Raw genomic sequence first — 16,918 nt, forward strand, 5'->3', positions numbered from 1 at the left:
GCCGTATCAAGTTCTCCATATATCGCTGAAGATTCTAATATTGTAGTCCGTGAAAATATTTTGCGAACAGAGAGACAGAAGTGTGCACAAGAGCTTTTATATATTAGGATAATAAGTTATTTGAAAACTCTTAAACTGGTCACAACCCATGGTTAGTCAAATTCATGATTTAATTAAACAACTTAGGGTCCTCATTTCAATATATATTTTTTTTATAAACAAGTACAGCTGCAACATAATATCAAATTTATAATTTAATTAAAAAATATTTTTTCAAGGTATAAAATAGTAATTCAAGGTATAAAATAGTAATATATTTTATTATTACAAAAATTTATGGAACTTTGTACAAAAATTCTCCATTTTCATCATATACACTATTTCCTACTTGAGATTTTCCAGTACTTTTGTGACCGATCAATTTAGGAATGTAGCCTTGTCTCAGTATTTTGTCTGCCTCCCACTGAATGGTTTTGTGATTTTTACTTAGCTCGTATTTCTTGTTTTGAAGTTCAGCTTGATTTTCTTTTGGTATAATATCAGTGCTAAAGCTTTCTGCACTGTCTGAACCCATTTTAAATTTTGCAGAAACTGCTGCTAAAATAGTAGAAAGTTTATCAAGTTTATTTGCCAATTCCATCTTAATTTCAGCTGTAGCCTCTTTTTTTTCATAACAATCTCTAACAAGTTTTGAGAATGGTCCTTTTGTATTTATCTTTTCAGTCTCCTTATAAGGAAATGGTAAATATTTGATACCACTGGCATTGGCAATAACAGCTTCAGACAGAAATCTTTTCTTAAGAGTTTCATATGGATCAATAGAATCTTGTTCAGGATTTTCCATAGACATTTTTATATCATTCCAGTTTTTTTCTACTTCCAAATCATGTTTGACAATGTCCTCTTGTCTGTGTAAGCGATATTGAGAATTCAGAAGTTTCAGAATGCCTCTTCTATCTATAGGAAAACTCTTAGCCAGTTTGTTTATAGTCCATTCTTTTGGATCTTTTTCATGTAAGTAACGAATTTGCTCTTTTGCTGACCATGTTAATAAATTAGGTTCTTCTGGCTTTCTAAAGAATTTTTTTTCAATAGTCTTAGCCAAGTTACGTCTGCTCTGTCTAATCAGCATCCTGTATAAATTAAGGAAAAATGTAGTAAATGCAAAAAGGTAAATAATGGATCAATCAATATATATCAACGGTTTTGAATTCAGGCCTCATATCAATAAAATTATTTATTTAAAACAACAGGTTTGATTTGATAATAGTGCAGCCGCAATTATAAAAAATCATGATTGATGTATTAGTGAAATCAAGGTGCTAGCTAGAAAATTTGCATGTGAGCTTATTATTTTATATGATTTATCAAATTTTCAAAATGCCAATATCAGTGGAGTAAATGTGATCTTGGAAAAGCAGCATTTCAGTTTAAATAGTAAAACATGAATGTAAAACAATTATTTCGAAAAGCTGAATTAAAATTAAACTTGAAAGAGAGGTCACTGGCAAATTTCAAGCACACTGAGACTGACTGTTGAGCTAACAAGGCTTCTATGGTAGAATCAAGTAATACTTAATAAATATCATTTGTATTACCAGCAGCCCAATTAAAATTATAAGTTTAGCTTCTTTGATTTCACTTAGTTTAAGAGGATATAGATCTTATTATTCTTATACTAGGGACCTTTCTTCTTATTATTAATTTTAGTGTTGGAAGAGATTCCCTCCAACATAATTAAGTTATGTATCAACTTGTTATGCACCATATAGGCAATTGACTCCAGTTTCAGCCTGCTTTTCTTTTTGGATTTGCTTCCTTAGCTTTTGTCCAACCAAGAACAAACTACAAGGAAGCAGTTGTTGATTTTTGGAGTTGTCTCTACTAAAAGAGTTGCTGTCCCAAGCTGTCAAGCGTCATCTGCCCAAAGGTTCGAACTTGAGACTTCAGTTCAGCAACCATGAGCTTTACCAACTCAACCAATGCCTGCCTAATAATAATTAATTATTATAATTAAGCCTACCTACAAGTAGCTAAGCCTAACAAAAATTTTGGGGGATTTTTTTTATACGAGTGTCCGATAATAGAATCTTCTTAGAAAATGGGGTGTTAGGTTACTCAATACTGAATACTGGTAGTTAACTTAAATAAACACATAGCTTACTAATGTCAATCCTATCCGGATCCCTAACCCCAACCTTAGTCCTTCCTACCAAACACTTAACTCTAATTTCTAACCATAAAACTAGTCGGGATTACAATACTTATTACTTATTACAACCCAATACACCTATTTTTGGGAGTCTAATATCGGACAACGGTATCTAAAATCATCCAAAATTAAATTTACCTTTTATTTTCCTGATTTGATACTTGGATGTGTTTTTTACTTCTAAACTTACTCATTTCATGTGCAAATGTATCTTGTTCATCTGGTTCATCCTCATTTAGTAAATATATATTATTAGCTTGTAAATTAGGGGCAGATAAATGTTTATTGTAACCTTTTTCAGAACTGTTCCTACTTTTATTTTTGTCATAATTTTTAATCCGTGAATATGAATCTTGAATTGTAGAAACTTTCAAGGGTTTTATAGATCTAGTATGTGCAGTTATTGAGCTTTTAGATCTAATAAAATATTTTACAATGCCAAAATCCGTCTGTGAATACAGAAGCCTGGAGAATGTGGTAATGTTCGGGTAAAACATTTTTCTTGAATATAGATCTAGAAACATCACACGAAATAAGATCAAGTCTAGAATCAAGTCTATCGCAATTTATCGCAAATTTTTTCTTGAATTTACGATTACTTTGTACTTTAGTTTTTACAAAATAAAAATATAACATAATAGCAAAACAAATTTAACAAAAAAAAGATATATATATATATATATATATATATATATATATATATATATATATATATATATATATTGTAAATCATAATAAACTAAGTATTTTGGAGTTATGTTAATTAATTGGATTTGATTTTTTCAAATAGTAAAAATATTCAGGCCAATATTCCAAGTGTCGGTTACATTTTTCAATTGGGCATGGATAGAGATCTGAGTAAAAGATAAAAAATTCTATCTTTAAAATATTTTAAAATTTTTAATGGTAAAGAATTAGTGAAAAGATTTTTTAAAATTTAATCTGACTAGGTTTTTTAATATTAATCATGTGTTTTTGTTTTTAAAAAAAATCAAGGCGAAAATATTGTGTCAGACTAATAATTCTAAATGCTAATTTGGCAGTCTTTTCTGTTTGGTCAAAGTTCCTGGCATTCGCTCGCTAAAGACTAACCTCCCCTTACCAAAATGTCAACTTGTTTGTTTTGGAAAGCGGAAGATTGATTATGAATAATGTCTCGAAGATTTAAATCATACCTGAATAATTTTGAAATGAAAGAAAAAGGGAAAGCGGTAATGCTCCACTTTTTGTTAAAGCTTACTACAACTACAATATTACATTTTATAAAATATTTAAGATTTAGGGCCTAATTTTTTTTTTATTTTACGCCTAGACTCTAGACTAGAGGCTAGACTAGAGTGAAGTTCCACAACCGGTCACACATAGCGAACTCCCGACTTTCATCGGGCGCTATTTTGTAACCGTTTAACACAGAAACAAACCCAAAGTACTATATTATTCCTCTGCCTTTCTACTCTAAATATGTATCAATCATTTTATATTCCTACGCATTGAATTTGAGATATGTTTTAGTGACGTGCTACTTGCGATATTTTTTTCCCCTCTTTTTTTTCCCTGCGGCCATCTGAACCGGCTTGCGTAACGATCGTGTTTTATACATTTTAATCCTAGTTTAATAAGTAAAATAAATATTTTACACTTTTAAACGTGTTGTTGATTGTATTATTAATTAATAGATTTCAAAACCAAATTAAAAACATGTTAATTAAATTAATTAACGACATTAAAAGTTGACCCAGTGATGACTCAAGGGACGCAACTATAATAATCATAACAAAGGGGCGTAACAACCACTGACAAGACATAACGTAACATTTGCTTAGATATGCTTGTATGTAGAGACACAAACTAGATTTAGAAGAAGTAGATGATCGAAATAATTTAAAACAGCAGAAAAAAATAGAAATTATACAGATTCTAGGCTTAGCTTGAAATGTAGAGCATCTAGAACTAGGCTAGTCTAGCTCAAGTCGTTGGTTACGCAGCGAGGTGAAACCACCCAAATCGACACCCAAGCTGCGGCCACCCCTATTCACCTATCAGGTTGCTTTATTAGCCTTATCTATCGTATGTACAGTGTCCCGCACATATTGTAGAAGCTATTTATAGTTAACCTAGTTATAAAAAGCTTTGATTGGTTGGTTTATTCATCTCATCCGGGACCTAGTGTTTTTCGTACGGGGAACTAGAATCGCCTACGACGTCATACCTCGAAACTTTAAAATTTAAAAACTCGACTTTCAGAAGGAGAAAAACAAAAGAATTTGACCTGGATATATTTAGAAATGGACAGGTTTACAGCAGATATCGGTAGTTTCATATAAAACATCAAAACAAATATTGTACGAAGCGATAAACAGGCGATGGCCGCACTCGGGTTTTATCCGCGCGTGGAACTTTACTCTACTAATAGTAATTTTACTAGAAATCTAGGTCTAGAGGAGCTTACACTTTGCGGACACACATCGCGAAAAAACGCAACTTAAAACTTCCATGCGGTCTCATTCAGTAACCGCTTAACTTAGAAAACAAAAAAAAGTATATCTATCCGCAACCATTCTACTTTAATAATGTGTATTTTGTATTCATACGCATAGAACTTTATTTAGCTATTCTTGTTATAGTGACTGGGGGGTCTTAACATGTGTCTGAACACATGTAATACAATTTTACATGTGTTCGAACACCTTTACCCATCATTACACATGTAATACAATTTTACATGTGTTCGAACACCTTTACCCGTCATTACACATGTAATACAATTTTACATGTGTTCGGACACCTTTAGCCTTTACCCGTCATCGGACAAAGCACTTTTTTTTATATACCATTCCTTGGTATTTACTCATTAGGTTATCAAGCTGTATAATTTAAAGAATCCCTGTATAATGTATACCATGTAGATGGGATGTCATGTGACAGTTTCTGTAATGCTTGATTTGCTCTTTGGATATTTTATTTTAACTTGACTTTACTGTGGCATAAAACAACATAAAGCTAACAGCATTTCAATATTTTACATTTGGATGGATATAGTTAAAGTAGGTTTCAAAAGGGACGCCATATTTAACACTGAAAAAAGACAATAGTACCAACATGTTATTTACAAATCTGAATTGAATACAGCTTTTCATCAATGCTTACACAAGTACTTTGTGAAGCCCTTAATAATTAAGTTTTGACTTAAAAATAGCATTTTATCACCTTAACATAACTACTACCTAGAAATTCATAGTTTTAAATGATGTTTTGAAATGGTGTTATAATTGTAATTATGGAATATATTGTTTTTCATCTGTACAAGATATATGCTTCATCTTCAGAGTAATGATATTTATATTTATTCATTATTATATGTGTTGTAATTAATGCTGAGATCAAACTTTTAAAAATATCAGTTTTCATAGATTCCACATTTAATTTATTTGTTTTAGAAAAGTTATTACTAATAGCATGCATAAACTGCATGCAGATATTTTCTAGAAGAACCATCAATTTGTTTATTGCTGGATTGTTAAAAGTATAATACAGCCAAGAAGGTCTTAATGTCTGTAGTTATTTTTCAACGTCTACATATTTGTATCTTGTCTTAATATTACAATGATGATTTCAAAACAAATTTCAATGGTATTAGAATTTTCTGATGGTAAACATTGAAGTTGGATCCTCAGTCATGTTTAATTCACTAAAAGGAAAACATTTCTTTTTTAAATCATTGTTTGCAAGTATCACCCTGCCTCCTCCTACCCATTTGTTATGGTTTGCCAGAAATTGTATTCAGTAATTGTTTTTGTTTTCTTAATTTAAAATGTAACAGTCTCCATGTAGCTTAAATATTGCTTCTCAGCGTTATGTATTTAAAATATTTTGGATCTTCTAAAATCTTATCCTCATTAATATAGTGTTTAAGAAATACTTTAAAACATTCGCACTGCATTTTATGTCATAAAACTAGAATCAACTTCCCACCTTGTACAGGTAGTAACCCATGTACACTTTTCATATTTGTCTTAGTACAGTTTGCAGTAGAAATTAATTAGTGAACTACAGTTGACAGAAAGAAAAAACAATTTAATTTTATCCTTTGACTAAATTGATGACATTCTTGTTGAGTTTTTAAAGATTGTTAAAAAATTATGTAACATTAGCTATTTAATTTCATTTCAATATTTAAAAGAATAAATAGTATTTGACATGTTTATTTTTTCAAGCTGTTGCTCAAAACAAAAATTGTCATTAACATGATTGCAGAATTAAAATTAGCTGTTTAAAATTACTTAACTCTTGAACTTAAATTTTAATTTCTTTTTTATAGAGTGTTTCAGAGTATGCTTGAATAGAGTTATTGATTTTAAACCAATTAATTCATACCTAACCACCAATTAAAAACACTATTACAGTAGAACTCCAGTTATGCTAGTGTCTGTATTAACATTAAAAATGTAGCTAGTTCAATAGTCTAGCTGATCACAGCCCAGTGGCTGTTTAGAAGCCTTAAATATATAATATTCACAACATTATAGAATTAGGTTGACATGATGTGTTGGTCTTTGGATCATTTCAATAAAGTATATAAAGAAATAGCAAGCTGGCATAAATTAGTGATTATATAAAAGTGGCTATTTTGTTGAAAAAAATTATTGAACAAGTACATTAATTTTATTCAATTTTGTATTAACACTACCAGTTATAAAATCTTGCTAATGGAATTTCTTTTTTATAATTAATATATTGGCATAAAATTATGGTTCTATATTAAAGTCATTATCAGTGATTACCCAAGTTATTGGACAATAAGAGTTCTACTGTATGTTTTATTTTTGCTTCCAATTATTTGCAGTTATGCTTTAATTATTTGCATCTTGATATGCTTAAATTTTACCTACCATCAAAGCTTAGTTGATACCATCTAATCCTTGAACTTGCAGACATTTCAATCTTATATAGACCTCAGTGATGATGAAAATGATGAAGAGGAAGACGTGAGTACTGTATTGACCTATCCGGGAGCTGTTGTTATAATTTCATAGCTTTCGTCTGCTTTGTTAATTCAACTACAACTTGATCACATGACTACAATCTTCACTTTTACTGCAAATTGACAACTTGAGCTTTACTTTTTTCTTTTCTGTGTTCAAATTTAATCTTTCGTTTGTTTACATTCTTTGTTAGTATTCAGTTGGAAATAGATATTTTTTTTATTCATTAGACATCGGTTTCAGTTCCATTCAACTTCTTATGGTTAAAAAAAATGTATACAGCTTATATTGCTTTTTTTATAGTTTTGCATGTAAAGTTGTTTTAAAATTCATATATCTGCATCAGCAATACCAGCATATTTGTTGATCTAGTATAACTAATTAGGATACTTCAAATGTAATCTTAATTCTAAAATTGAAGTATCACTATATGCAATACTAACTATATAAATGTAAGGTTATAACAGCATATTTAAATTACAAAATACTTCTTTAATATAACAATCATAGAATATAATTAACATATCATTAGCTGAATTTAAATTCCCTCAATATGTTTTTATTATTTTCTAAAAATGTTTCTGCCACAATATATCTGGCATCTATTTACTTTAAAAAATTTCATCTTAATTTTAACATTCTCTTTTATTTCTTTTTTTTTTCAAAACATTTAACCTGAGTACAAAAAGTCATTTCTCATCTATTATCATATTTTTATGCATGGTTATTTGTTTGGAATCAAAGGTTGTATTCTGGCTCAGGACTAATAATTGTACATAACTGTAATAGATTATCTCCTATTAGTTTTATTTTTACTGTAAATTTGTATAAACATTAGTACTTTGTTTATTTCATCACTCAAAGCAAGTTATATAATTTTTAATGTAAAAATAATTAGGCAAATTAATGTCAAATTTGTAAATCTTGTTTTGTTTTTCATTAAAATGTTCTAAAGCACAGTAACTAAGATGCTTAGTGATCACATTGATTAAAGTCAAATGAGTTATGATTCTGTATCAGTTTCTTCCAGGTATCTCTTCGGGTGGGGGTGAAGAAAAAAAGTCCGGAAGAGACTGTTCTGTATACGCTTCTATGTATGGTTAAGGGAACTTGCTGCCTCTCTCTGTTAACATGCTTTGCTAAATAACATTTACTGCTTGTGTACAAACCATCAGCATGCTCATTTACAATTTGTAAAGTTAAATTCTAAGTTTATGAAGGAAGAGACTTCTGTATAAGCTCCTATGTATGGCTAAGGGAACTTGCTGCCTCTCTTTGTTAACATGCTATGCTAAATAACAAACCATCAGCATGCCCCTTTACAATTTGTTTCAAGGCAAATACAACTTGAAAAAAGTTAAATTCTAAGTTTATGAAGGTAATGTGTATTTCAGCTGTTTACATATTTTCTATGCCAAACATAATAGTGAGTGTAGGTTTTATTTTAAATGGTTACTAAATGAGACTTAGCTGAATATGTATTGTTTAAAAAAACATTCATTAAATGCTGTGTCTTCAGTTAACTGATAATTATTGTGTGTTATAATTCTATTTCTGTCCTGTTTGTGTCAGTGAAGAGTGAATGAATCACACCCCTCTCACTCATGTGGACTAGCTCTCTGTTTGTCTTTAAATCTTAACCAGGATTTGAAAATATATAAGCAGCTGTTTCTGCCCTAACTTATCTCAAGTGGAAATTAACTACAAGTTTGGGTGGGATTTTGTTTTTTAGTGAAAAAGATAGTATGGAAGAGAGTAACAGCTTCTTGTTATATGAGGCTACAGGGGAAACCTAAACTCTCTACTTTAAACTTCCTAGATCTATATTAAATGGTTAGTTTATTCTTTTGTTTGAATGTTCAAGTGTGTCTAAAGAAATGGCGTGTTTGTTTATATTGTCCTGAAGTAAAGCTGATAAATTTAGAATGAAATGGGTTGTTATTTTTGGTTCTGAGTTTATGTAGAGAAACTATTTGCTTTGAAACTAATCACATGGAGCAGTACATTTTGAACAATATTTTACTCAAATCTTCAAATGTATAAATATATATTTTAATGACAACAAAGGACACACTACCTAGAATGGGTTTATTTACATTCAGATTGTAATCATGAAATAATTTAAAAACCACCCAGTAGCTTCTTAACAAAACAAGAATTTTCACTTATGTTCATATCTTTTGAAACTCATATGATCTGAAGAAATGATTAATATATTATTTAATTAAAAAACTACAGTTTTAACATTGGATTTGTGTCATTGCTTTCTAACTCTGATAAGTCAGCACTGCATGCCATTACCTGCGGCTCTAGGCATGATTTAATTTTCAGGCGTATCTCTTTCAAGCAACTACTAATATTTTTTACAACTACAATTTTAGGTAGACAAATATGTGTTGCTTTATTTGCCTAGAGGTTTTATGTTATTGGTGGAACGTATATAGTTATTAACCTTTTTTTTTTCATCAGACAAGCATTAGTGTTAGTTAATAACAGGAGCTCACTTCAACCTTGTCATATGGCAGTGCCAATGGCTTTTACAATGTTCTTTCAGTATAATTATATTATTAGGAATGTAACGTAAATTTAAGTAGATTGGGTATCAACTTTACCGTTTAAATACAAGTTTCCTTTTTATGCAACCGGTTGGGTATTAAATGTTTTGTTTCTATTTGTTTTAGTCTAATCCTTTTATAACCTAATGTTCTAAACTAACCCATAGTTTAATTTTAGCTTGAACTTAAGTGTCAACAAAAGATTATTATAGCATTAAATAAGCTGCTTTTAAAATAAATTTTAGCCATGGGTAATTGTTTTGTAAGTGCAAACAGCTAGCATACATGTATCATCAATCATTTGTTTTTTACCTTTAAATTATAGGAAGAAGTTGAAAAAGTTGCATCTGCCTTTTTTGACAACTTACATGAGCCCAAAAAGTTACAGGGTATGAGTTTTCTCATTCTTTATATTGATAATGTCCATGCTTGTAATTCTTTGTTGTTTTTATTTTTTTTTTTATAATATAATTTAAAACATTTACTTTAGCTTTGTTTTTCTATTATTTCAATTCTTCTGGTTATCATTTTTTATTTTTTACTTCAGGTGAGCGTGTCATTGCTGGGGCAGACAGTGTGCTCATGTTTGCTCCGTTCTCCAACAGAAAGCAAGGCATCTCAGGGCACTTGTTTGTTACAAACTTCAAAATTTCTTTTGTAACAGCAGATAAATCTTCTTATCCAGATGGAGATGTAGGCATTTATTTATCTCTTCCGCTAAATTAGCCAAAAAAACAGTTACATAACTACATGATAGCTCTAAAAATGTTTTCTTTACAATTTTTTTTTAGAATAACCGCACCCCTCAGAGAAATAAACTTCTTGAAAATACAGACATTCCCCTGACATGTGTAGACAACATATATCAAGGTTTGTACCATTCAATGTCAATTGTTTATTGAAAATCATTTTAATATTTCACTGTTTCAATTTTATTTTTTTTTAATTTGCCTGATTTTATAATCTCCAATTGTAGTAAGTTCTGGAGCTCGGCGTAAAAAGCTGATACCTGGAACAAGTGTGACCACCCCCACAAAATACCTGGAAATACATTGCAAGGTGAATTTTCTTTCCAGATTTAATTTGAATCTTCTAGACATTTTCATAATTAAAAAAATTAAGTTCTTTTGAAATGCTTTTAAAAAAAATTTTAACATATTTATTAAATGATTCATCAAATGTGAACTTTTTTCCGTAGGATTTTCAAATTCATGTATTTGGATTCAAATTTACTCCTAAGGACCAAAATAAACAGGTTAGGCTTCCATTGTACAGCAGATCTTAGAATATTTTATAAAGATAGAGCCTATGATATGTATCAGAATTGTGTCCTTTAATTAACTTCTTTTTTTTTTAATTTATCCTTTTATGTATACATATTCTTACCATACCGCTGTCTCAGTTTCTTTATAAATACCAAATATATGTATACATTTATTATTTAGCTCTGCTTACTTATTCTTTAGGTGACCGATGCAGTAGTCCATTTTTCACATCCATGTAAAGATGATTTGCTCTTTGCTTTTGAATTTGGACACAGTAGTCGTTTTGAAGGTGCAAAATTTTACATTGTAATGATCACAAAATTTAAATACTACTCACTTCATAAGAATAATAGTTTTTTTTTGGTTGTCTTAAAGTTGTGCTAAAATCTGAAATAATTCCAGAGCACCAGTCACCTCAGTTTATGGATAAGGAAGATTGGGACAGAGAGATTGAAAGATTGCAATGTCAGACAATGTGGAGAGTCTGTGATGCTAACTATGGATACCAGATCAGTAATGTGTAAGTGCTATCTCACTCAGTGTGTTACCATACCTAATTAAACATGAATCACTGTTATCTCACATTTTCCCTCCAATGTACTTTGTAGCATACATTTAATATTCACCGAATGTTTATTCTTTCCACAGTCTCCCAGAGTATTTTGTCACTCCAATAAATTTACTGAATGCTGACATAATAAAAGCTTCTGCTCAGTTTGTTGAAAAACGGGTTCCTGTGAGTACAATTCAATTTTTGTTCAACATTACTATGTTAAAGATTACTTGAAAGTTATCAAATGTTTCAGTTTTCTTTATTCAATCAGTTGATATTTTAAATGAAGTTAAGTTAGCTAAAATTTAACAATTTATATGTTTTGCATTCCTCGTATTTGTGAATATGTGCCTTAAGCTAACAAAACTCTTTATCTTATTACAGACATGGTCATACACATATGTAAATGGTGCAAGTCTCATACGAATGGCTCACATACTTCCTGAATCTGATTTCAAAATTCTTGAAGAAAAGTAAATATACCACTTAGTTTAATTTTATATCAGTTAGATATTTAATGGATCTTAAGTTTCCTTTTTAAAACTGGTTTTCTTTGCAGCTACAACATAGTAACTTAGTTATGTATGTGTGATCAATTTAGTTTCAATGTAAACGTTTTTTGTTAATTAGAATCCTCTGTGCAATCAAGGAGTCCAGTGGTAATGAGAAGGATCTTACAATTGTGGACCTGGGTCGAATGTGTCCATCTTTACCTGATATCCGAGCAAGTCTTGAGAAATTAAAATCTATTATAATGACAGGTCATGATCTTGAAGAATCTTAAACAGTTACATACTTCATACATCCAACAAACAAACAAAATTTTTTAATTTAATCTTAAGAATAAACTGATAATATGTTTGATTCATTGTAAAAAAAATATTATTTTAAATTTACTTGAGAAATCGTTGTATTTTTTTAGTTTAATATTGAGAAAAATTGTAACTTGTAATAATTCTTCCAATGCTTTGGCTTACAGATTCCGCAAAAGACTTCTACAGTACAGACTCGCGCTGGCTGACTAACCTAGAAAGTAGCCAGTGGCTGCAGCATGTGTCAGCCTGTCTCAATGTTTCCAACCATGTGGTCAATCAGATCATAAGAGACTCTGAGACTGTTGTGCTCAAAGGTAACAACACACAATTGTTTAGGTTTTTCATATAACATTAATATATTTTATCGGGTGTTTAGTTGATATATCAGTACAAACTTCAAGTGTTTAGTTGATATATCAGTACAAAATTCAGGTGAAAGCATGGATCAGCACATTTTTCTAGATTTAATAAATGCAACATATTAATGACATTTTAATGACAAGTTGATTTCACCCAGCTAGCTGTCAAAAATTTCAAGAATTTAAGGAATCAATTCAGCCAATTCTTACTATTAGCTTTTTAAACTTTAAATGTACCACCAGTAGTCCACACTCTTGTGCCAATAACTTCAAGTTCAGGTTAAAACAATACAATTTTAATATATTTTTCAATGTCAGTGTAATGATAATTTTTTTTAAATTGACACAAACATGATTGTAGCATTGTCAGTGTAATGATAATTTTTTTTTTAAATTGACACAAACATGATTGTAACATGGACTTTGCAGAAGAGACAGGCAGTGACCTGACGTGTGTGGTGTCCTGTCTGGTGCAGCTCCAGCTTGACCCTGAGTACAGAACAATCAATGGCTTCCAGTCTCTGGTGCAGAAGGAGTGGGTGGTCATGGGACACCCTTTTCAGAAGAGGCTTCATTTAGTCTGGAGTCCTGAACCAGCAGCAGAACTGGAGCAGGTGTGTGTTGTTTTTTAGATACAGTCTTAACACAATTAGTACCCTGACATAATTAATGACCTAAAATAATATGTGATGTCATAGCAAGTGCCTTGTCCTGCTTAGTTTGGTTGACAGACTAACATGTACATGAACAATGTCATGTGATAATCTAATCCTAGATATGAGCTAAAAATAACTGTCTTCTGTTATTTTCAATTAAAGGTTGAAGCTATTATTCTAGATAAGAGCTATTAATAACTTCTTACATTAGCTACTAAATTAGGCTATTCCTACTGTTTTCTGGTTTATACATTTGTAAAAGTTTTCTGAAATGAGAACTAAAGTTCATAATAGCTTACTGTGTGATTTAATTAAATAAGCCTTGATTTCCATATAGCTAAGATAGCTCTATGATTTACTGATTGGAAAAAATCTAAAAATATCATTTTCTCATTTGTTTCAGTCTCCTTTGTTTTTACTTTTTCTGGATTGTGTGTGGCAGCTCCTGCAACAATTCCCTTCATCATTTGCCTTCACTGAGACCTACCTGACCACCTTATGGGATACTGTAAACATTGGCTTGTTTGAGACATTTCTTTTCAACAGCTGTTGGCATCGAAAAAAATTCTTAAAAGAGGGCAGAAAAATGACAATCATCTCTTTACCCAGTGCTTGGGACTGGAAGTTTCAACTTGGAGATGAACAGCTGCTTCTCTTCAACAACCCTCTTTACCTGTTACGGACATCGTATAACCTTGACCACGTTGTTGATAGCGCAAAGACAGCCTTACGATTGTCAGGTGAAAAGCTGCGTGAGAACTGCTACGCCCTACTGTTGGGTAATCCGCCGCCCACAGCCGATGTGTTTGCCCTACAGGAGACCATCCTCAAGCCTGAGGTGACTCCGAGCCTGATCAAACTCTGGTCACAGTGTTTTCTGCGATGGATAGTACCAGCACAGATTGTCGGGGGAGGCAACCCCTCACAGTACATGCAGCAGTGTATTCTTGCTGAAGAGGTGGTCTGCCTGAAGCACAAGCTCCAGTCACTCACCCAACAGTTGCATGAGCTGTCACCGCACCAGCAGTCACAAAATGGAAACCTGATGCAGCCACAGTCACGCCTTAAAAACCCCCGGCCACACAGCGGGCTTTTGTTTGGGTCTTCTGGTTACCAAAGCAACCAGAAACAGTTGTCCAGTGTGTACATCACCTCCTCGTTCCCCTTCAGCTCTGGTGTCTCCCAGCACACCCAGCATTCACTTATCTGTGGGCCGCTCTCAAGGTACCTGAAGGACACTGAGATTGATCATGACTATGCCAAGGATGATGAAGATTGAAGTTTTTTAGAAATCACAAGAGACTGGCAATCAGAAAGACAAGAATAAAGAAGACTGAATTTTTTTTTTAGTAATCACCAAAACTGGCAAATCAGACAGGATGATGAAGATCAAAGTTTTTGAGCGAGAGCTAGAAATTCGACCCATTAAGATACAAATGTTTCTTGATCTTTGCTTGGACCTTTTTAGTAAAGTCACAGTGGATAGTTTGATGTTGTTGTTTTTTTTATGAACAAACTGTACAGTAGATACAGGTTATAATGAAATGCTGATCATGTGTTCATATTGTTTCCTGTTTTAGTTCAAACACAGCTGAAGCTTATTTTGAACAGTTTAACCATACTGCTTTAGTTTTAGATGGCTATACTTGGTACAATACCTGCATTTGTACCTTAGCTGTCATCACAACTTTTGTGTATTCAGTTATAAACAGTATTTGTTTAGAAATACCCAATTTTTCCAGTCTATTCTGCTTATTTTTCAATGTTATTTGTTGGCTACTAGCCTCAATATCATTGATGTCAAATATTAACCCAATAATTCCCCCTCACAAGGTAATTGCAGTTAAAACTGGATACTTTTGTTTTTGTATTGTTTTACCTGAGTTGTTTTACATAATTCAAACTGACATAATCACCTGTTGATCATACATGGCCTAATTGCTCAATGCGCAAAGAGCAATTGAAAAAGATTGTTTTATTGCTGGCGATTATATCTTCAGCATATCTAACAATGATTGTGTTAAAATGGTCTTTTGTGATATTACAGAATGTTCCAATGTTATTTAATGTTTTGTTAGACATGATTCTATTCTTCATATGTGTACAGATTGTTAGACTGTTGTGATATGTAAACGTTGGTTCTTATCCCTGGTGATAACTGCCTCTACAAAGCCACATCTCCTGCATTGAAGAGTTCTGGTGCTTAGGATGGGTGTTACTGTACAACTGCTGGTTTTTTTTTTTCTTTTCCCCTTCCCTCCTATGTAAGAGCCTTTCTAGTGCTCATATTACATTTAATGCAATAAAATAATTTCTATTTATTTCATAATAATGTCTGCGTGTATGTTATCTTACGAGTATTTATAATTGTACAGTTGTTGTTTTTCTTCTGTACAAAGTATGATTTTCTAGAAAATTTCCAGTTAAAATGTGAGATGTAAAATAACAAATGTGACTATTTTTTATACCCATTGAATTGGCTCTATTATTTAGTAAGAATGAAGCAAAACAGAAACATTAAATTATATTCAATTTCTTTCTAAAGAATTTTTACAGAAATTAAATATCTTAAATAGAACAAATTGATTCTAATTGTATATCTTTTATAATGCATTTTACATAAAAATTAGTTAGTTTCCTTATGCCTCCCATTGAGTGTTAACCACAAGTGATCATCACCCATGCTAGACATTTTCACGTTTCTAGAAAAAAAGTTTTAAAAATTAAACCATTCACAGCACCTGTTATTTTAAAAGTTCAGTTAGTGATGATGGTGTGCCTTATTTTTACCTAGTAACTTCACAAGCTGTCCATAGACAGGTTTTTAAAACCAAATGTTTGTCTTATTTTCATAGTGCATATGTTGATTGCAGCTTTATTGTAGCTGCAATATGTGCTGACCAAGTATATTTTTACGTTTTGGAATGGCTGATTTTGAATTCTTAATGAACAACCACCTGTGTTTATTTTCCACGTTCACCAGTGTTGCACTCTTTCCCTTCCAATATTATTTGTAATATTAATAACCTTCTTTCTCTAGATTTTTATGTAACTATGCCTCAACATCAGATTACCTTACTCCCATTTTTCTTATGCCTATAAACCCCTGTATACACAAAATATAGTGGTTAGCACATTATTTTGTTTAGTAAACATTTATAACTAGTTCAACTTGTATTGTAGAACATTTTTTTTTATTGTTTATTTGTGAAGTTTTCTAATCTTTACAGAATATATTATCTTCGAACCCCTGTCTGAAAATGGCAGTATTTATATTCTACTTAATAGTACCATTATAAGGTACAATCGGTATTTTATTGTTGATTTTATTTTATAATCGTTTTAAAATTAAATTTTTGTTGAATATGGAATACTATATTGCACATCAATACAACCCAAGTTATTCTTTGTTACATTATTTATTATCCCATTGAATTGAATAAACAACTTCCCTCAATGTTTTGTGTTGAATCTGAATATATAAAAATTTAGATTTAAAATTGGCAAGTCAGTCTTGGCGT

At 31.3% G+C, this 16,918-nt stretch overlaps 2 protein-coding genes across 3 annotated transcripts; one reads left to right on the top strand and one right to left on the bottom strand.

Annotated features, from left to right (window-relative positions):
* Positions 1-303: 303 nt before the first annotated feature.
* LOC131954851 (neugrin-like) lies at positions 304-2,784 on the bottom strand. The gene is made up of 2 exons (XM_059318664.1): positions 2,351-2,784; positions 304-1,133 (listed from the first exon to the last, which is right to left on the bottom strand). The coding sequence occupies exons 1-2, from the start codon at positions 2,734-2,736 to the stop codon at positions 335-337; spliced, it is 1,185 nt and encodes a 394-aa protein (XP_059174647.1). The 5' UTR covers positions 2,737-2,784; the 3' UTR covers positions 304-334.
* Positions 2,785-3,298: 514 nt separating this feature from the next.
* LOC131954852 (myotubularin-related protein 10-B) lies at positions 3,299-16,854 on the top strand. 2 transcript variants are annotated; one of them, XM_059318666.1, is made up of 15 exons: positions 3,306-3,423; positions 7,144-7,197; positions 10,075-10,138; positions 10,297-10,442; positions 10,541-10,619; positions 10,726-10,808; positions 10,948-11,004; positions 11,216-11,303; positions 11,417-11,534; positions 11,663-11,750; positions 11,952-12,040; positions 12,198-12,328; positions 12,547-12,696; positions 13,171-13,355; positions 13,801-16,854. In XM_059318666.1, the coding sequence occupies exons 1-15, from the start codon at positions 3,364-3,366 to the stop codon at positions 14,674-14,676; spliced, it is 2,268 nt and encodes a 755-aa protein (XP_059174649.1). In that variant the 5' UTR covers positions 3,306-3,363; the 3' UTR covers positions 14,677-16,854. The 2 variants fall into 2 exon arrangements, with proteins under 2 accessions (XP_059174650.1, XP_059174649.1); XM_059318667.1 differs by lacking the exon at positions 7,144-7,197 and having other exon boundaries at positions 3,299-3,423.
* Positions 16,855-16,918: the final 64 nt, after the last annotated feature.

This window comes from Physella acuta, unplaced genomic scaffold, assembly GCF_028476545.2.
Source record: "Physella acuta isolate Inbredline_101_S28 unplaced genomic scaffold, ASM2847654v3 ptg001034l, whole genome shotgun sequence".
NCBI lineage: Eukaryota > Metazoa > Mollusca > Gastropoda > Physidae > Physella > Physella acuta.

Excerpts from the sequence above, each read along its gene's own strand:
- LOC131954851 (XM_059318664.1), bottom strand. The coding sequence starts at position 2,736 with ATGTTTCTAGATCTATATTCAAGAAAAATGTTTTACCCGAACATTACC. Across the intron at positions 1,134-2,350 it reads TCAAATCAGGAAAATAAAAG|GATGCTGATTAGACAGAGCA; the intron begins GTAAATTTAATT and ends TAATTTATACAG.
- LOC131954852 (XM_059318666.1), top strand. The coding sequence starts at position 3,364 with ATGTCTCGAAGATTTAAATCATACCTGAATAATTTTGAAATGAAAGAA. Across the intron at positions 10,809-10,947 it reads ACCTGGAAATACATTGCAAG|GATTTTCAAATTCATGTATT; the intron begins GTGAATTTTCTT and ends TTTTTTCCGTAG. Across the intron at positions 13,356-13,800 it reads CAGCAGCAGAACTGGAGCAG|TCTCCTTTGTTTTTACTTTT; the intron begins GTGTGTGTTGTT and ends CATTTGTTTCAG.